Source organism: Stenella coeruleoalba (assembly GCF_951394435.1).
Source record: "Stenella coeruleoalba genome assembly, chromosome: 21".
In the NCBI taxonomy this organism is placed as follows: domain Eukaryota; kingdom Metazoa; phylum Chordata; class Mammalia; order Artiodactyla; family Delphinidae; genus Stenella; species Stenella coeruleoalba.
In genome coordinates this window covers 5,460,960-5,482,631 of record NC_137167.1, presented here as the reverse complement: position 1 = coordinate 5,482,631, position 21,672 = coordinate 5,460,960, and the positions used below count along the sequence as shown (strand labels likewise).

Genomic DNA, 21,672 nt, shown 5'->3' with positions numbered 1-21,672 from the left:
TGTCCACGTGACCCTAGAAGGCACATCAGGTTTGCAAACTGATTTGTTCTCTTCTTTTTCTTTCCTTTTGTCAATAACTGAAATTGGACTAGACCCCTGGAAATCAGGTAAGTTCTCAGAAATCCTTCCCTCACTTCAGGATCCTTGCTAACTGTAAAAGCTTACAATAAAACCAACAAGCAAAAAAAGAGAAAGCATACCGCATTGTACGTATAGTACATAAAACATATAAAAATGCCTGAAAAAATAGTAGAAGGAAATGTACCCCAAATCAACAGCCCCAAAGTTAACAGTAGTTGTCTCTGCTTTGTAGAGATTAAGGGATTAATTTTTCTTGACTACATTTTCCAATTTGTACATAATAAAACAAGTAAAATGCAATGTAAGAAGAGCAAAACAACAAACCAAAACCCCCCCAAACACCAAAACTTCACCAGTTCTCCAATTCTCTGTGATTTTTTGAAGTCTAATGATCTGAGGATGATCTCTGGTCTCACTGTAACTTCTCCGAAAGGCCGAATTGCAGGCTGTGGCTGCTACAGGTACAGAATCCCTTTGAAATATTACATAGACTGGAGCTCGTGGGGCAAGTCTGGTCCAGATGTTCTTAGGCTCCTGTTTCCCCAGGGAGCACAGTTAACCTCTAAGTTGACACTGCCTCTCCGGTCACCAAACCTCAGCTCCATAAAGGGGCTCAGTATAAAAGATGTACCTCAGAAGATGGAGAGATGAAGCCTGAAGACCCCATTTCCACACTAACGTGACTCTGCTGAAACCACGGGGGTCCCTGACTGAGTTATCTTTTGTGTTTGATTTTCATATCTTCTCATGTTTTAGAGGCAGAAGTGACTTATGGAATGAAGTTTTATGTTTTGTAGACTGGATCCGCCTCTGGGCTATTTGAATCCGTGTGATAACAGATCATTTAAGAATGATCCCTCTATAACAGTCTTCAGCTTTCACTATTATAATACAGAATTTGGGGGGGAAAATGACTAATGAGAGAGAGCACTAGCCTGAGCTATGAAACTGCTCTGGACCAGGTCCAGTGACTAAGCAGCTGGATGCAACTGGGGAAGCGATTTTGCTTCTTTGGGCCATAGTTTTCTGTCTGTAAGAAAGGAGCATGGAATTAGCTGTTGCCTGTGGTCACTGCAGCATTAAGACACTGTGCTCCTAACGGGAAGGGTGTGATGGGCCCCGGACTGGCCCTGTGAAGAATCAGCCCTACTTGCCCCCTCGTGATTTAGCAGTTCCACAGCAGGGGCGGGGGTGGGGGGTGGGGGAGATGGTCTGGGACCATCCGGGCCATGCTAGCTTGGGAGTCCTCAGGTGAACTTGGGCTGGAGCAGATCTGTCTCTTTCCTACCTGAATGTTGCTGGAGGGAAGAGGCCCATCTTCGGGCTGCCCTGTGGAGAGGAGAGCATCAACCTCTGGTTCCACCTTGGACTATAGCAGTTACCTGACTCGAGGCCACCGCTGGGCCGTGCGCACTCACTGTGTCCAGACCTTTCTAACCACGTGGTCATGTCCCTCCCAAGGAACTTGGACCCCATTGTCTTATTCCCAGGGGGAGAAAGCCTGCGTGGTTTTATACTGGTGACTGTTTTGGTGGAGAAAGCAGCTGTACCCGGGATTAAGGTATCTTCCCACACACAGAGCTTTTTTTTTTCTAAATGAAAAGTCAGTCTGAGCTTTGCTTCCCACCCAGGCCCTTTCCCTGCATGAATTCATCAATACAGGCCTCATCTTACTTGGTTAGTTGAGCAAAGAGATTTAAGTTCTGGCCCACAGAGGTATCTACCTTTCCTAAACTACTGTAAAACACGCAGTTGACCGTTTACCCATCAACAAACGAGCATTGTTCTAGGCAGTGGGATATCTGGGGGAATAAGACAGACATTGCTCTGGCTTCCACAGAGGCTCAGGATCCAGTGGAGGAGGGTGCATCGATGGAGGGAGTAACATGAAAAAAAGTGCCGTGTTTCATGAAAAGACGTCTAAAACCTAATTCAGACTTGAAGGGTCGGGCAAAGCTTTCCAAGGGAAATGACAGGTCTGAAAGTTAATACCTGAGTAATGTAAAGGAATTAAGCAGAGAGAGAGAGACAGAGACAGAGAGAGATGCTGATGCCTGGAACTACCATGCAAGGGCTCTGAGTTCAAATGAACCATCCTTGAGATTACCTGGCCCTGGGGTTGTAAACTTGAATTCCTTTAGGGGTCAGGCAGGTCCCAGAAAGGTCAGGTGTCTGTCAGAGAATCCATGCCCTGCCTGAAGATATTGAAGTTAGATCTCTGTCCTTCCTCACCACCTTCCCTGGGTGCCTACTGTACCTACTGTAGGGTGACCAGATCGGGCTACAATTATTATAGCTCCCTCTTGCACTCTCAGAAGTGAAACTATGGGGTCACTTTACTTCTCATCCGTGTGTTTATTCCATAGAAAGATACAGAATAAAATACTGGTCTTCCAAATATAGCTCAGATAAGGTCGAGACTGCTAATGAAGGGGGGTCTGAGCTGAGGGCTCCACAATTCTGATTTTCTGTGAGACAGAGCTCAGGGGTGAGGCCGTCCTGAGTCAAGACGCAGGAGTCAAGACGCAGGAGTATTATGTGTAATAACTCAAGAAGCAGAAAGGAGGAAAATGACAGAGTGAGGCCCCTGAGAGGCACACGAAGTATCAGCCAGTGGAAAGATCCAGAAAGACCTAACCAGGTCCATCTGGGAGGTGACCAGGAAGATTCTCCTTTGAGAAGGACCTCATGGCCAAATGTAGTTTAGAAGCACTCCCTGGGGAGCCCTGTCACACAGTCCAGCAGGCGGAGGGCTGCCCTTCCTGGATTCCCCCATCTCTGAGGCTCACTGCATCTCAGTGGGCCTTCAGTGAATGCTAATGCATTACGAGACTGAATCTCATCCCCAGGCCCTGGTTCAGGCGGTGAATGCCGTCTTGCTGCCCAGCCCAGACTCCCTGCTCCAAGCCCTGCAGCAACTGCGGCTCTCCATTCAGGACATCACCAGAGCCTTGGGACAAATGCATGGTAAGGGGCTCCTGAAGGCTGAGGGATCGCTTGCGGGGCAGAAAGGGCCTGGAGGTTGGCAACGTCCATGAGATGGCACTGCTGTGCTAGCTTTGTTTTAGGTAACTGCCGCTCATGCTATTGGAAAATGATCTCTCAGTTGGCAGGGATATTCTCCTGGTATAGTCTTTCTATTTTCATGTGATTAGGCTAATTTCCTCTCTTCGGCTGCCATGTATTTCTTTGTGCGTTGAGGTCTTGCACGAAGCTTGGGAGGAGGGGAAGGGCACACTACATGGCTTGTACCTGCTTTATCCAGCAGTGACCTTGGTACCGGAGGACATGACTGACCTTGGCTTCTTCAGCCCTCGTCTGTGACCAGTGCAGGGATGGGTTACCACAAGTGTGGCCACTTAAGGGGCCCACCCCTGCTGCAACTGGTTACATATTATTCTGGCAACTGCCTTCCTCTCCAATGTCTGGGCAGCTCTTCAACTTCCCCTAGCAGAAGAATCTCAAAAATTTAAGGGGGAAAATGGGCATGATCTGTTTAGCAAGGGAAAAGCAGCTAAGTATCAGTTCCCCTAAGTCCTTCTTCACTGGAAAACAAAACAGATTCTGGAAAAAGAGAGTGTTTGTAGGAAACGGGGCAGGAGGGAGGGAGCCGGAGACCGGATGGTACTCAGCTTTGTGACTTTTCATTCAAAGGATAGATTTCTTTGTCATCCCAGACTCTCTGGGACGTCCATCGGAAGTCACCGGGTTATGTATTCTTTCCATTCAAGGCCCCTGTTTTACACGTTTGACTCACATCTCCCCATTGCCCTGATTTTTAATTGTAAATTCCTCCCGATCACATCAGTAGGTCTCCTGCCAAACAAGCTCTCCCAGCTCAGGGAGATGGATTTTAGTTTTGCAAGATGGCCTGCGTTTATTACTCAGGATGTGAAGACCGCTAGAGGCGCGTTGCAGGGTCTTCAGAGCTTAGGCATAAGCAGCAGTGAGTGGTTTGGAAGGTCACAGGAGGCCCTCCACCCTGTCCCAGGGCGTGTCCCAGTAAGGTGGCACAGCCCTGTCTGGCTCTCACACACTTCCCTAGCACTCATTTTCAAAGTCACGTATTCAACCCAGGCCAACCCTGATGCTTTCTTGATCATCCTCTGCAGGAGGTCTGATGGCCTGGGCAGGTGATGGGGTGATTTCCCTTGTGTCCCCCAAAGGCAAATTTTCCCACACAGACATCATGTATTTTATTTTATTTTATTTTATTTATTTATTTGCGGTACGCGGGCCCCTCACTGCTGTGGCCTCTCCCACTGCGGAGCACAGGCTCCGGATGCGCAGGCTCAGCTGCCATGGCTCACGGGCCCAGCCGCTCCGCGGCATGTGGGATCCTCCCGGACCGGGGCACGAACCCGTGTCCCCTGTGTTGGCAGGCGGACTCTTAACCACTGCGCCACCAGGGAAGCCCGACATCCTGTATTTTAAAGGTTTCACTACTAGTCACTGCAGTGAAATAGATGAATGTATCAGCCTGCAGTTTTCAAAAATGGCCACACCACCGCCATCCATCCTCAGGGCTCCTTTACAATGTGGTCCGGATATTCCTCTCATCAAAGCCCGTGTTCTGGCTTGTGACGTAGGCGGGCTTGTGACATGCTCGCGATCAGTAGAACTCAGCGGAAGTGACACAGCGTGACTTCCCAGACAAGGCTAGAAAAAGTGTTGCAGCTGCCACCCTGTATACTGAAAACTCCATCTACTCTGTGGCCACCAGGGCTGTGAATGAAGATGTCAAACCACACAGGGAGGCCAACTGTAGCTGCTCCAATTAGCGCCTAGCACAGGGGCGAATAAGCCCTCAGATGAGTCTGAGTTCCCACTCTCCAGGCATCCTCACTCTTCCATTTCCTCAGCGGAGGACCCAACCACTGAGAAGCAGAGACAGGCCATCTCCACTGTGTCTCGCCCTGATTCCTGCCCTGAGTCCGTGAGCATAATACAGAGTTTGGAGTGGTTTGTTATGCAGCCACAGTAACCAGAAAAGTAAAATTATAAAAATGATAACAGTCTTCCCTGGTGGCGCAGTGGTTGAGAGTCCGCCTGCCGATGCAGGGGACACAGGTTCGTGCCCCTCCCGTGTCCGGGAGGATCCCACATGCCGCGGAGCGGCTGGGCCTGTGAGCCATGGCCGCTGAGCTTGCGCGTCTGGAGCCCGTGCTCCGCAGCGGGAGAGGCCACAACAGTGAGAGGCCTGCGTACAGCAATTAAAAAAAAAAAATGATCACGAACAATAAAAACTTCAAGGGGTAAGGAATCACACGGACTTGTTAGTGATTGATTGTGGTTTATGGTTGTTGAATTTCTTCTGCCTGATAAATAGAGCCCAGCTGCACTGCTGTCCTCCCCCAAATGGAGCTTACCCAACCATTCTTCTTTCGGAGCCAAACTTTAGCACGAATTGTGTACTCCCTTCCTGTACAAACCCTCCTTTCCAGGAATTTTCAAAGTCACGCCTAAAGATGTGGTCATTCTAATATTTGAAACTGGTTTCTGTTTCCTTCTTGTTTTTTAACCTTCTCTTCCTTTTTCAGTCCTCACAGTGGTTGCCATGTTTTTTTCTATGCTTGATTTTGTTTTCACCTTGTAATGTTCATTGTCTTTGAAACATCATCTGTAGGCAGACTTTTGGGGCTAGGAGAGAGAAATATTTGTATTTGGTTCTTCCTGGTTCTTTGGCACTCTAAAATTCTGGATCATCTTAAATCATGTTGAACACGTAAGGACCCGACAACTGAACTTGGGCTAAAAATGTGCAAAAGAAAAGGTCACGACTTTTCAGGGACAGATTTTTTTTTTAATCCTCTTTGGCTTGGTGCCAAAGTTAGTTCTAATTCTGTCTCCTGTGGCAAACGGGGGTACAGGGGGGCCCTGATTCACTCGGAGTTGTGAGTATAGGCATTTGGGGCTCTGCGGATAATATGAGGAGAGTCTGGTGTAAAATTCCTCACCAAAGCTGGGACCAGGGCTCCCATCGCACAGAGAAGCCACCTAACCAGAGCCCTGGCGAACCCGGATGGGCAAGTGATTTCAGGGAACACTATCTCTGCTGGTCTTGTTTTCTACCTCCTTGGGTTTCTGCTTTCCCTTGCAATGTTTGCTCGGTGGTTCCTTGCTGTCTTTTGAGCTCTTTGATGGCCTTTAGGATGTTTTCACATTTACCCAGCTTTCTGTTGTTTTTGTCAGGGGAAGGATAGGTCCAAGTAAAACAACATTCCATTACCACAAAGGGAAGTCTCTTTCTGGCGTACTGTTGTCATCTCTTCCTTTCCCTGTGTTTCCACCATCACTTCCTCTGCACCTGGCTATCATATCTCCCGCCAGCACTCCTGCAGTGGCCTTCTCAATCCTTTCTCTCATCTGTCCTTTACCTAGTCGAATCCATGCTCTTCACAGAAGCCTGAATCAACTCTTAGGAGTGCAGATCGGTTGCATCACTTTGACTCTTAAAACCCTCCCGTTGCCCTCCTGGCACAGTCCAATATGGTAACCTCCAGCCACACACGGCCACTGAACACTTGCTATATGGACGGTGTGATTGAGGAACTAAATTTTTTTTTTTTTTTTTTGGTACGCGGGCCTCTCACCGCTGTGGCCTCTCCCGTTGCGGAGCACAGGCTCTGGACGCACAGGCTCAGCGGCCATGGCTCACGGGCCCAGCCGCTCCGCGGCATGTGGGATCCTCCCGGACCGGGGCACGAACCCGTGTCCCCTGCATAGGCAGGCGGACTCTCAACCACTGCGCCACCAGGGAAGCCCTAAATTTTTAATTGTATTTAAATTTAGCTAATTGAAATTGAAGTCGAAAAACTGAATCAGTGTCACATACTTTTCTGTTAGATGCAGCTTCATTGTTAGAAAGATTACCTTTCACTTAACTGTGGAAAATTCAGCATCGAATTAAAATGCACTCTAAGTATAAAATAAATTTTAAATCTATAAGAATATACCCAGGATTTCAAACAATTAATTTTAAAAACCACATTGATAATTTTTATATTGATTACATACCGAAATGATAGTATTTTTGATATTTGGAGTTAACTAAAATATAGTATTGATATTAATTTTTCCTTTTCTTTTTACCTTTTGAAATATGGCTACTAGAAAATTTAAAACTACACGTGTCTATCACATTAGATTTCAACCGAAAGCACTAGTTTATCCATTATTCTAAGGATAAGGCCAAAATCCTTAACCTATTCTGCAAGACCCAAGATGAACTGACCCCAGGCTATTTTAATTTATTTCACATCATCTTTCCCTTCACTTATTCTTTCTGACACTAGCTTTTAGCTCCTGAAAAGAACTTCTTCCACTTCAAGGCTCGTGTACGGACTATTCCTTCTGCCTCAGACATTCTTCCTAACTCACCCTCTGCCTACTTAACTCCTGTTTACCCTCAGATTTAAGCCCCGGTCTCATCCAGGCATCTATAGCTGCTTAAACCCTATCAGCAATGCTGCCACACCCAGGAATGGGGCAAGGGATGGAGCCACAGGAGAAATAAACAAGACTCCCCGAGGAGAAGGGCTGAGGATTGGCAGAGCTTAGGTGTGAGCCAAGGCAGGAGGAGGGGTCAAGGGTATACACATACGTATGATTTCAAAGCTGGTTGAAAAAAGTCACGAGGCCTCTGGCAAAGATCTGTTATTTGGAAGATTGAATCAAGTTCTGCTTGGTTGGCAGGTTGATTTTCAAAGTAAATAGGGAACACAGGGAAAGGAAACAATACTTGCTTTGAAACATGTCACATTTAAGGTGATGGTGAGACACTCAGTGGAAATATGTGGCTTTAAAAGTGGGAATTACGGGCTTCCCTGGTGGCGCAGTGGTTGAGAGTCCGCCTGCTGATGCAGGAGACGCGGGTTCGTGCCCCGGTCCGGGAGGATCCCACATGCCGCGGAGCGGCTGGGCCCGTGAGCCATGACCGCTGAGCCTGCGCGTCCGGAGCCTGTGCTCCGCAACGAGAGAGGCCACAGCAGTGAGAGGCCCGTGTACCGCAAAAAAAAAAAAAAAAAAAAAAAAAAGTGGGAATTACCCAAAAAAGACAGATTGGTGGTCAGGTCGATCAGATGTATATTTCAGTTATGTACCTACAGGGCTTCGTTTTGGGTGTCAGTAATGGAGCATTGACTGCCTTACCTTTCTGGGTAGGATGACCATAATGAACGTTAATGATGTCATATGAAAATACTGCGGTGATTCTGGGTCTGTGGCTTTAGTACTGACCCAAAGCAAGGATTTGCTGAGTTTTGTTTTGTTTAAAGGCCACTTCTCAGTATAAAACCTAAATCCCTACCCCTGAAAAGTTGAAAAAACAAGTTTCCTTAGGTTTTCCAAGCGAAACAAAAATAATGCTTATGATAGAATGAGATGAGAGTGAACTAATCAAAAGCAGACATTGTTTTTTTCTTGAGAGTCACTTAGATTTAAAAGAACAAGATACTTGACCAAAGTGTTTTGTGTTTTTCTGAACAATAACAACAGCAACTTTGGAAGACGTCTAGCCCCATCCACTAAGTGCACCTGGGCTTGGCCATCGGGGCAGAAACTGCAGTCCATGGGGCCATTTTTCCACTCCTCTAGGAAGACACAGGGGAGGAAAGGGGGGAGACGTAACTCAGGTGTCTTCTTGGGTCTTCTGTGCTCCCTGCAGGATAATGGCACTGGCTTTCAGGAACTGCCCTTCTCAGCCCAAGTGTACACACATCAGATCCAGAAGCAAGAGTTTTTATGTGGCCCTTGTCCCTCACCAGCCCCACGTTAATAGATGTTCTCTATCTGGTTTAGGGAGAGAAATACCTTCCGTCAGCCCCGGTAGGGATTCTGAGGCTTTTTCACACGTCTATGGATACACCTGCTCCAATCTTTTTGCTCCCTCTTGTGGCAGAATTTCTAGTACTCATCGTCGTGCATGCCTTCTTTGGATCCTGTAAAGCCAGGCCAGGAGCTGACATTCTTCCTTTGCTTCCCCTAGGGCAGGGCTAAACTCTCAAGTGTGTTTGCTTTCTCCCAATCCCACAGAGTCCCGCTGTACTTGCTCGCTACCTATCTGCAAAGGCTCACTCTTGCCACCCTCAGGAGTGTGCCAAGAAGGTCTCTCTTGGCCCTGTGCTGTGCTGCCCTGGGGAAGGGGTGATGTGGGTAAAGTGAAATATTCTTCTTACCCTCTTCAGTGCATCTACTCTTAGATTTTTTTTTTTTTTTTTGCTCCAGTGGTGTTCTGGAACCTTTTGCTGGACTCCTGGACTTCCACAAATGCTGTCTTATCCACGGGTGACTGTCTAAAACAATGTTCTTTGGGGGGAAGACAGTCGAAAACTCTTATTCTGCCATGCTGATGATGTCACTCTTGCATCTCCCTGTTTTCTAATGAGTTAACCGTCTGTGTGTCTGGGATGGGGGTGGAAGGGCCTGTGCTCCTGCGTGCTCATCGCGTGTGTCCCTGATTTGCGAAATGCATGGCTTTCCTTATTTTTGGAAATGTCTTTTATCTTTTACTCATTGCCTTTAATAAGTTTTTGGGTGCACTCTGGAGGGTGATCTTTGTTAGTTATGGATTGCAAGTGTTGTGGTTTTTCTCATTCTGCCTTGTGAAAGCAGAAGTTCTTAATTTAAGTATAGTCAAAGTATTTGTAGTTTCTTTTGTAACAGTTTATTTTTAGGAAGTGTGGCATAAGATATAATTTCATAATCAGAGGTCATAGATATATTTTTCTACACTTTTTTCTGTAGTTGATGTTGTTTGTCTGTCACCTTTCACCCCTTAATACACATATAATTATTATCTCTATACAGTATGACATAGGAAATAAATTCAATTTCCCTTCTGTGAATAATCACTAACCTACAATATTAACACTGTCTTACAGCAGATTTTCTTAAATGATTCGATCTCTTTCCAGGCTCCCTATTCTGTTTCATTGTCTGTTTGTCTTTCCCCACACAAAAACCATCTGTCTTAAATGAACCATAGCTTCATAGTATTTCTCATTTTCAGGTAGAGAAAATCCCCCTCACTTGTCTCTTCTCCAGGGGCGCGCATCCTGTCTTTGACCCTTTGCTTTTCATATAAACTTAGAATCAGCTTGTCAAATCCCAATTAAAAAATTCTGTTAAGAATTTTGCTCAAATGGCATTAAATCTGTATATTAATTTGGAGAAAAATTACCTGATTTTGATATTCTATCTGGTCCTTCTGTCCTCTGATCAGGGCGGATGGACAGGTGGAGACTAATGTAAAGACATTAACGTGCTCTCGGAATCATGTCTTCATATTGCTGGGCGTTCTTCTCTTCCCACATGGCCTGAAATTTATCCAGATAGAAAACTCTTCTTTAAAGAAATAAGAAGACTCGTCAACAGAAAAAAAGAAACCAAGAAAATGGAATGGTACCACTGAAGTGCAGAAAGAAAATAACTTCCAATTTGGCATTACACACCTAGCCAAAATATCTTTCAAATTTGAAATTAAAACAAAGATATTTTCAGGCAAATAAAAACTCTGAAAACTTATTGCCAAAGGACCCACACTAAAATAAATATTCGATTGAGTTCTTCGGGCAAAAGTACAAAGATTCCAGATGTAAGCACAGAAATACAGGACAGAATGAAGAGCAAGAGATGGTAACTATGTGGTTAAATTCAGATGATTATTGAATTTATACAACAATAATAATGTAGGTTTAAAATGTACGTCGAAATAAAATAAATGATAACAATAGCACAAAAGGCAAAGGGGTTAAAGAGGATAAAGTATTCTACAGACCTTGTATTGATTGGGAAGTGGTCAAAGTACTAAATTTCGTAGATCTATTGAATCAAAGCTACCTGTTGTAATCTCAAGAATGACTACTAAAAGAATAGCATTAAGAGGGGGAAACTAATGATAATAAGGGGGGAAATAAAATAATTTAAAACATCTTTTTCATGAAAGTCAAAAAAGAAGAAAAAAGGGAACAGAGAATAGGAGACAAAGACAAAATAAATAAAAGTGTATATATAACCCAAATATATCAGTAATTACATTAAATATTTGAATATACAATAAAAACAAAATAAACAAAACAAAACAAAAAACTCTTCTTGAGATACATTTATTTTCCTGGATATTGATACTGAGTTTTCTTGTCCATGAACAAAGACACATTTTCTTAAATTACTTTGACTTATTTCAACATAAGAGATTTAGATACATTCTGCTTTATTCATAGTTACTTTATATTTTTGTTTCTAGCCAATATGGCGTATTTTGACTGAACTAATTCCTGTTTGTTCTTGGTTTATAGAATGAAATTGATATTTAGTGTGAACCTTGAATCTAGCCCTTTGATAAACACTCTTATTCATTCTAATGATGATCTGTTGATTATCTAGGTTTTCTATGTAGAAATCATATTATTTGAGAATAACATTGTTTTGTTTTTTCATTTTAATACTCATAACTTTTTTCTTTCAATTTTTATTCTTATTCTTCAGGCGAGGGGATGCCTAACACGGTGTTGAATGGACGTGCTGATACTTGGTTTTGTCTGACATTTTAAAAGACATTTTTAATATTTCAACGTTAAGTGTAACATGCACTGGAGGCTTTCTGTGGCTTCCTTTGATCAGCTTAAGGATGTTCCCTCCTATTCCTAATTAGCTAAAAGTTTTTGTTTGTCTTAATCATGAATGGATTTTTTTATATCTATTGAAAATTTTACATCAAACTTATCTCACATGTGGGAATTCCCTGGCAGTCAGTGGTTAGGACTCTGCGCTTTCACTGCCGAGGGCCTGGATTCAGTTCCTGATCAGGGAACTGAGATTCTGCAAGCCATGTGGTACAGCCAAAAAAAAAAAAAAGAAAAAATTATCTCACATTTACTGAAGTAATCATTTGGCTTTTCCTCCTTAAATATGATAAGTTGGGTAAAACATTAAATTATCTCCAGTCATTACTGCTTCAGCAAAAATTTGTACATAGTACTTAGCATATTTGTGGGAACAGAGCACCAAATGGGAAAGACCCAGAAATAGGGCCCAGAGAAAAGTCCAGCACATGGGATGGTGTCGCAAATGAGCAGGGAGGATGTGACAGCCCTCAGAGGCCCTGGGAAGCCCTGAGGCTGATGGGAGATGTGAGTTACCTGAGCCCAGGGGGCTTCAGAGAAGACAGAGATGGAAGACCAGAGATCAGGTGTGATGGTGGAAAAGGTAAATTGATGGTGTAGAGATGCCATTATTTAGGTCTCATCAAAAAGATGTTTCTTTTTTTCTCCGAAACAAAGAGACATAGACAGGAATCTGGATGAGAAGAACATGTCAGCTCCCAGAGGGGCCCCATTGTGAGAAGAAGAGAGAATAACGTTCAAAAGTGGATGAAAAGAAATTCGGTGCAAACGTGAGGACGTGCTTCCTTACACACACAAGTTAACAAGCGAGTGGGATCAGTTATCCCCACGCATTGGCTTACATTCAAAATAGCAGCATAGGGACTTCCCTGTGGTCCAGTGGTTAAGACTAGGTGCTTCCAATGCAGAGGCCGTGGGTTGGATCCCTGGTTGGGGAACTAAGGTCCCACATGTGGCACCGTCAAAAGAAAAACCCCCCCAAACAGAAACAACAACAACAACAGACACACACAACGAGCTGCACGGACTAATGAGTGAGCCTGTGTCCGACCAAGTGTGGCAGAGCCTGAGCAGAGGATCCTCCACTCTCTGCCCTTTGTTGACGACACAGAAATGCACCCAGGGGTTCAGTGGTCCTCTCTTCTGAAAGCCTTGAAGAGACCAGATTCTTTCTCTCTGCTTTTCTCCTTTCTGCTTCCCACATTCTTTCATTCTCTCTGGCTGTTTAAAATACTAATTTTTTAAAGATGGCCTTGACCTCTCTTTTTGGTGATTGTTGTTAAGTGCAGAAGAGGGAAGTAACCACAAATAGAAAAAGGCAGCATTTGGAACCGTTTAACCCTCCCGTGAGGGGGGCGACAGAAGGGAACATTCCTCCCCCTCCTGCTGCTGTGTTCCCTCCAGGTTTCTGTGCAGATCAGATAGAGGGGGTGTCCTGGGAGGGCAGCAGAGCCCGTGCATGTGGAACCAATTGCTTTTTTTGCCTGTAGTAAAGTTCACATTTTGATTGCTCCTCTAGATTATGTAGATCCAGACATCTTTTACGCAGTCATCCGGATCTTCTTCTCTGGGTAAGTACAGTTCAACTCTTCTCCTGCATGAGACATCTGTAGCCTTTCCCAGATTTATGAGGGGAGAAACAGACAGAAGCTTCCCAGAGGAAGAAACACACCAAGTAACCCTTGCTAACAAAGGAATCACCAGGATCCGTTCCTGGATAAAAGAAGTGGGGAACCATTTGCATGATAAATGACACTGAAGGATTGAATATTTAAGTTTAGGGTAATTGTCCTGAGGCCATCACTTTCGATTCAATGTACTCACCTTAGAAAACCACTGGATGACAGAGGGGAACACAGCCCAGTGTGCCACCCACAAAGCTCGATTATGTGTATCTTTTCTCCCGCCTGTTATGCAGGCAGGTGGAGGCATAGGCTGTAGCTTAAAAGCTTCCTTCTACCATTCTTGGAATAGCTACAACAGAGACAGTTTTTCATACTTCTGGTGTTCTTCTTTGGTCACCTGGCCTGCAATTTCTCCAGATAGAGAACTCTACTCTTAGATACATGTCTTATTTTAAATACATTTGTCATAACGTGACATGTTTTAATAAGATTGCTTTCCTATTCACATTAACTGAGAGAAACTAAGTTTTTGTTTTTGTTTTAATGGTGAAGAGTTAAAGGTGGAGGTGATGGATGGAAGAGGTGAAAATGTGAAATAGACATCATCTAAAGCACCATCTTGATAACTAGGAGGTGCCTGAAACGCTGCTGGTAGGAAGAATATGAAGCTGTGTCTGGATGTAGCAAGAGTCATGCCGAATTCCAACATCAATAGATGTACGGATTCATCCGTAGATCTAGTGGTATATTCCATGGGTGCACGAAGGGGGTGACCATGTGTATGAAGTATTTTCTCTAGATTGGGTAGGTCTGTAGTATGAGACATTCTCAGGGGAGGCCAGCCTGGGTGGGGACCCCTCATTGTAGGGGTAGTGAGTGGAAGCAAAGTTTCTAGAGAATAACTTGAGAGTAACAGATACCTGGTTTATGGGGAAAAGAGAAGGAAAGGGGAAGAGCAAAGGAATGGAATTGAGAGCGTATCTCACAATTTACACCTTCCTATGTACCCTTCACTCCTGAACCCCCGACAAAGGGACTATTCATCCTGTATTCATTTTGCTCTCTGTATCTTTTGCATGTAGCCAGGGTCAATACAAAGATCTGATCGTAAAATAGAGATTCTAGCAACAAATATTAAGCAAAGCATGCAGCTAGGCTTTGGTAGGATCAGAGGGGAGAACAAAAGGGCCATTTTTCCAAAACGTTTTAAATAGACTGTGTTTTAGGAAGACCTAATTCTGGAAAATCTCCTCGTGCTTCAGTTTGCTCTCTGAGTTGGGGTTAGTTGCCACTGTTCCATAACAAATGACCACAACTTAGCAAGGCTCACTTATTACCTCACATCCCTGTAGGTCACAAGTCTGGGTGAGCTTGGCTTGGTTCTCTGTTTAGGGTCTCAAAAGGCTGAAGTCGGGATCTGCTGGGCTTGAGCTCTTATCTGGAGAATCTGGGGGAGAATTCACTTCCAAACTCATCCAGGTCTTTGGTAGAATCAGCTCTTTGTGGGTTGGGAACTGAGGTCTCTCATTCTTTCCTGGCAGAAACTGCTGTCAGCTTCTAGAAGCCTTCAGTATCCTTTCCAAGTCAGCAGTGATATTTCCCATCCTTCTGGTAATTCAGATCTCTCAGAGATCTCCTGTCATCAGCCAGAGAAAACTCCCTGCTTTTAAGGTCTTGTGTGATTAGATCAAGCTCCCCTAGATAATCCAGGATAACTGCCTATGTTAAGGTCTCTCATTAGTGACCTTAATTACACCTTCAAGGTCCCTTTTGCCTTGCCTTATGATATATCATATCGACAGGCATGCTTTCTTATCATATTAATAGTTCTAGGAGTTAGAATGGGAATCTTGGGACAACATTTTTAGAATTCCATCTATCATAGTTAAATGGATACCAAAGGGTGACTTCATTTTCATTAAGATAAGTTCTGAGTCAGTGATGCATTTTATCTGTGATCTACATAAAGGCCTCTTTTCTATTTCTGATCCTCAAAATTATTTCCCACGTAGCTCAACTAAGTGGCCAGTAGCCAATCCTAAATGTGTTGGTGGCCAAAAGCATCTGGGTTGTTGAGAGTTCCCAGTAGGGCTGTCTTGAAAAGTCTAAATCTGCTCCTGTGTTCTTGATTTGTCTTATGCTTGACTCATTATTTTTGTTGACTTTTTAAAAAAACATTTTTATTTAGGAGCATTAAGAAATTCCATCTGTAAATGAAACATAGTCCCTTTATTTCTCACTCACATCAAATTCCTCAGGGAAGTTAGCCCCTATGGATAAAAGTCATCTCTTTTCCTTTCTTTTTTTTTTTCCTGTTTAAACTTCCCCTTTTCTGGGGTTTGCTAGAAATATGCTACAAGAAATGTTAAAAATAAACTTGCCTACAGAGATTTGTAAGGAAACTAATTCCTTTTCTTCACAAACAGCAGTTTGGGCCTGAGAATGCATGGGAGCAATCCTTGGGCTATTCAGAGAAACCCAATTTTTCTTCCTCATATTAATCTCATCATAGTTGGAGAATATGGGTTTTGAAAGTAGATGCCTTCCTTTTATTTTTTTTTTGACTTTCATGCTCTTTTTTTCTCGATCATCTTCTTTTAAGCTGACCAGGTCCTTTCAACAAATACACTTGGATTTACATATTCTACGTAGATAATACCTAATTATAGAGGGCTAGTTTTTCATTCACTCATTGACCAAATACTTAGCGAGGGTTGACAAAATGCCAGGCACAGTTCTAGGTGCTGGGGATGGAGCAGTAAAAACAGCCACTTCATTTCTGTGTGGCGCTTACAGTTTAATCATGGGAGACAGATAATGAATAAATAAATATAACAAAGGCAATACCATACTCGATGTGTTACAACAAGAAGAGATACAGGAAACTTGAAAGTAGGATAATAGAGCATTATGCAGTGTTAGGGGTGGTAGCCGAAGTCCTTATTTATTTATTGTGATCTGCGAATGCCACATTTCTAAAGGATGCTTAAGCAGATATGTGACGGAGGTGAGGAAGAGTAGCAAACCACCCAGGTACCTGCTCTGCCTGAAAGGAACAAGCATCATAATGACCCTGGGGTGGAAGCACTTTTGGAGGAAGAGCTGCACCGAGCCCAGCAGTGCTCGCATGGAGTAAATGTGGGGAGAATGAGAACTACAAGCGGTGGGGGACCAGATCACGTAGAGGCTCATTGGCTCCTTTTCTGAGTGGGGTGAGCACCACAGGCAAGTTTTGAGAAGAATGACACAAGCCGTGTGAAGTTGCAAATCGCCACGCTGTCTTCTGAGTGGGGAATAGAATGGACCGAGGAACGCACCTAAGAAACTCTGACTACAGTCCAGGGTGGTGGCCTGGACCAGGCAGGAGCAGAAGAGGCCTTGAGAAACAGGCAGTTCTGGATGTGGACTGAAGTTATCTGCTCTGGGATTGCACGTAGAATGGAAGAGAATGAGGTCCTTCAGAGAGGACTCGAGGTGTGTGGCCGGATCCATGGAAAGAATGGAGCTGCCATTTTCCTTTCTCTGAAGGTGGAGACATGGGAGGGGCAGGTCTGGCCAAAGGAAGGGGGAATCGAGAGGTCAGTTTGGGATGTGTCCCCTCCCATGGAGATGTCTAGCAGGCAGTTGAATACACGTCTCTGGAATATAGGGCAGAGATCCAGGTCCAGGTGCACATTTGTCAGTAATCCTAATATAGTTGGCTTTGAAATCCAGGAGACTTAGATGAGATCACTTGGGAAGTGAGAGTAGTGAGAAGCCCAAGGAATGAGTCCTGAGAGTGTCCAGCACTTAGAAGTGGTCGTGAAGGGAAGGAACTAGAGAAGGAAACCAAAGTGACTATATGAGACCATCAACAGGATTACAGAGAAAAAAACCTGAACCAGTACAGCCATCGTGTTTGGTCCACTTACCACACAATAGTGGTCTGGTCTTCAATATTTCTGCCCCATGAAATGTTGCTTAGAAATTTTATTGGACCAGTGTCCTGAACTCTGCGGAGTCAGTAGACCTTTGTGGAATCCACCTGATTCTTCCAGCAGCTTCAGGAAGTAGGTACAAGTCAGGAGAACTGAGACTCAGAAGGGTTTGTACAAAGTTACAAAAGGAGGGAGCAGAGGTTAAAATTCACTGTGAATAATATGATAAAACGGCTAATATTTATCAAATGCTTAATAGTTTTCAGGCACGGACCAGGTATTATTTTAATTAGTTCTCACAACCCAGTAAGGTAGATACTAATATTACTGGGATGAGGAAACTGACGCTCCAGGAAGTTAATTAACTCACCCAAGGCTCAGAGTTACTAAGTATCAAAGCTGAGATTCCATTCCATATCTGCTTAAGATAGAGCGCTCTCTCCTAAGAGCTACAGCAGGTTGTGATCTTAGACTCAGAATCCTCCCTGGTTTCCTCTAACTTGTCCCCTGCCCTGCTGTGCATGTGTCAACTCTTTCCATAGTGATATTGCGACAACTGCAGAGGCCACTATGATATTCATCCAGTGAAACCACAGAACAGGCAACGCAAAACAGCCCCCAAAGAAAACAATAGCATTTCCTACCTCAGGGAAGTATTTGGAGAAGGTCACGGATGCGAGTTGAGCAGTCTGTCTGCGGCTTTTGTGTGTGCGAGATGTGTGTGTTTCCCTTCTCTCCAGCAGAATGACTTGTAGAATTACAGGAAGAAGGAGAGACATCAACATAAGCCTGTTGTTTAAAACCATTAACAACAGGGTTCCCGGCAATAAAAGGAAACGATTCTGTTCTTTAGTAAAAGTAGAAATTTACCCGTGGGTGGTCTTGGGAAGTGAAACTAGAAAATGTCAAGTTTGGGGGTCAAGTTCTGGTTCCCTCTCTCTCTAACAACGTGGTCCTAGAGACTTAGTGCCTTGAGTCTTTATTTCTTTATCTGTAAAATGGATTTTAAAATGCCTGCCTTGATCTACTCCAAAGAGGACAAACGAGAAAATGGATGTGAATATGATACGTAAACTGTAAAGCGTCGTAAGGGCAGATGTGGTGTGTTCTTGGCGCTGCTGACTGTCTCATTGTGGAGTCACCCACATACACTCTGTGACGGTTCAAGACCCTATAAAAAGTCAGACAGCGAACTGAGTAAAGTGGCTTGGGTCCTCAGGAAGAGGGGGACTCAAGGACAAAAAGATGAAGACGTGGAATCAGGGCGACAGAAGAGGAGAGAAAAGAAGAGAAGAGAGGAGAGAGAAGGAAGGAAAAACCATTTAATCTGAGCCTTAATTCCGGTCCTTCCTCCTGTCCTTGACCGTAGATTCTGGTGATCTGCATGGCTATATTGTGTTCTGTTTGCGGCTACCCTTATTATTAACACCTACCATCAACAAACTATCTGATAAAGGCATTCCCATGAAGTTAGGTAGCATTTAGAACTGAAGTTTAATGTGAAAACTGTTATAGCTATAACTTTTAGGGAAGGGAAAAGATGTGTGTGTATTTGTATGTATATTTGTGTGTTTGTGTCGGTGTTTGGGGGGGGGTGTGTGTGTGTGCACGTGCATGTATTTTCAAAACTCTACTTGTGGAGTTACGGGCATCAAGGTCATCAAGGTTGAGATTAGCAGAGGGAGTGAAGATTGTTCCAGATCCCCTATGTTAATGGTTCCTGTTGATCGGCACTGACGTCATCTTTATAATTGAATTTTTCCAAAAACATGTCATAGGACCGATGCCAATGATTTCTCTCTAAATATCTTTTACTTCTCTGGAACAGTCCTTTATATGAGCAAAGAGAAGGGCTGGCCTGTTAGGAAGTTGGGTCAAGATAATGCTTAAGTACACATCCTACAAAGATATCCAGCCTCTTGCCCTAAAGTTGCCATTGAAATTGTGTTCACTTTCTCGCTCAATCTCTGTTTCCATATCAGAAAATATACTCTTAACTCCTAGCGTCCACTTCTTCTCTCTGACTTTCACTCTTGCCTAGCTGGAAGGATAACCCAGCAATGCCTGCGGGGTTGTTATATGAAGGCGTCTCCAAAGAGCCCCTGCATTACTCCGGCGCGAGCGCTGCTCAGAGCACAGTGCTGCATGCCTTTGATGAATTCTTGGGTGTTCGTCACAGCAAGGAAAGTGGTAAGTCGGACGTTTTTCTTTTTCTTGTTTTTTCCTTAACAGGGAGGAAGAACAGTGGTGTTTTTATCGACTGATATGTCCAAGTAAGTAAATGAAACTCTCAGGAAGTCTATACTTCTCCAGATCAACCAGGAGACTGTGCACCTGCCATCTGGGGCTGTCAAGCCAATCAGTATCAGAGCTCAGCTGAATATTGGGTTTTATTTCCAAATCTTAAAACATTCCTATATTTCCAGCTGTTCCCTGTAACTTTGTTTGGGTCCTTAGGCAGTAGCTTGCTTCTGCAGAGTGGGGGAGAGATCTGCAGATCCAGGGCTGTGATACTATGTTGCCAGGTCTGGATGCAGCTGGGGATGGGGATGGGCTCCTCCCGTGAAGCCCATTCCGTAAAAATGGTGTGGCCGCGAGCCAAGGCTACGTAGACCAGAAGAGGGGTTCTGCCATTTTACAAGCTTGAAATGGCTTCTTTCCTTACCTGCCGGCATCAAGCCTAATGCTCAACAGCTGCAAAAAGGCACTTCCTGGTACAGAGTTTTCAAGTTGGATTAAGAAAAAAGAAATGACTAGAATTCGGTGTCATAGGGTCCAGTCTCATCCACAAAAGTCTGTTCTATAGAACCATGATCACTTTTCACAGACTTTTGGTTTGATGAGGTTAGTAGTTGATGTACCATGCCTAATATTAATCCCATAATGAGTTTCCTGTAAATGATCTCTCGTCTACCGGTATTTCCCATAAATATCTATTGATTTGATTTTTAAACCATTTGACTTCAAGAGGCTGCTGCTAAAACAGTTGATCGTTCTTTATCTTCCTGTCCTTAGAAACCCTATTACCTTCCTCTTCCTTAGCACTCCCTCCACAACGAAGCACTCAGGAAACAAAATTCAGCAGAGTATTTAGCTCATCAGTTTAAGGGTTCATGCCTTACATTTGTAGATATACCTCATGTGTAACTAGCAAGATATGTGGCCCACATGTGGTAGATGATAAATATTTATACCTTGGCCGGTAGAGCTGGTTCCATCTTAGTTATTTGTGACGGGCTTGCTTCTTTTCCTGCCTCATCTCCAATCTACGTTTGGAGGATCTGATGTCTGTATGCAAAAGAGCCAGCCAAGTTGATTAGACACCATTGGGATGAGCGGTTAGGAGGGCAGCAGCAGCATCTGCTGTGTTGATGTCTGGGAAGGCAGACAGGCTCTCTTACCTTTCCACGTGGAGCTCCAGCATCGTTCTGCCTTGTTTCATGGCATTGCTCTGCCTTGTTTCTTTCAGCTGATTTTCTGCACAGGATGAGGGATTACATGCCTCCTTCCCATAGGGCCTTCATAGAAGAAATTCACTCCGCTCCTTCCCTGAGGGACCACATCCTGTCCTCTGGAAACAGCCAGCTTCTGACAGCCTATAACCAGTGCGTGGAGGCCCTGGCAGCCCTGCGCAGCTATCACCTCGCCATGGTGACCAAGTACCTCATCACGGCTGCACCCAAAGCAAAGGGCAGGAAGACGAGCCATCTCCCGGGGCCACCTCAGGCCTTAGAAGAGAGGGGCACTGGCGGAACGGCAGTCGTGAGATTCCTGAAGAGTGTCAGGGATAAGACGATAGAGGCGATTCTCCACCAAAGTGGCTAAGAGACTGCCCTTCTCCCCAGCAACGCAAACCACACAGGTCTTTCCTTATCCTCCTTTCACTGGACAGCAGGTGGGCCTGGAGAATGAGGACGAGGGTTCTGTCTGGAATAATCTGAAAGGGACCTCAGACCTGTTCATGTTCTCGCTGCACAGAGCACCATCTTCTCCTATGTTGAGAGAATTTTCATGGCCAGGAACTTGTCTTTCCCTCCCTGATCACTGGGTAATAGCAAACAGCTCTGGAGAGCCCCTCATTCAGAACCCCACGGAGGAGTGAGTGTACCCCTATTCTAGAAAACTAACATAATTTCACAAATCAAATAAAATTGCTTGTGGACAGATCACCTTGCTGATTTCTCAAAAAAAATAAAATTTAAATTCCTGCATTCGTTGGTTCACTTACTGACTTATTCAGCCCATACTGAGTCCTGGCTTAGGGGTTACAGCAGGGATTTTACAGTCCTCTCTCCCCACATGTGCAGAATTTGGGGGCAGAAGTTTGGAGATGCTCCAGTGGAGATGTGAAGGGAAGAGGCAGCTGCTGATAAGACTCTGAAATCACCAGTGTGGAAACGAGAAGTTAATGATATGGGAACGGGT

The 21,672-nt window shown here is 44.4% G+C and overlaps 1 protein-coding gene across 2 annotated transcripts in view; it reads left to right on the top strand.

The window, feature by feature from the left end:
* Nucleotides 1-21,274, top strand: part of IDO2 (indoleamine 2,3-dioxygenase 2) — a gene marked incomplete at its 5' end in the record, with an annotated part of 42,667 nt that extends 21,393 nt beyond the window's left edge. Inside the window, 6 exons of one of the 2 annotated variants that reach the window (XM_079909256.1) lie at nucleotides 93-107; nucleotides 1,543-1,642; nucleotides 2,931-3,048; nucleotides 13,225-13,276; nucleotides 19,289-19,437; nucleotides 20,717-21,274. In XM_079909256.1, the coding sequence (XP_079765382.1) occupies nucleotides 93-107; nucleotides 1,543-1,642; nucleotides 2,931-3,048; nucleotides 13,225-13,276; nucleotides 19,289-19,437; nucleotides 20,717-21,072 (790 nt within the window). In that variant the 3' untranslated portion in view covers nucleotides 21,073-21,274. The remainder of the gene's footprint in view (nucleotides 1-92; nucleotides 108-1,542; nucleotides 1,643-2,930; nucleotides 3,049-13,224; nucleotides 13,277-19,288; nucleotides 19,438-20,716) is intronic. The other variant, XM_079909255.1, reaches the window with a different exon arrangement.
* Nucleotides 21,275-21,672: the final 398 nt, after the last annotated feature.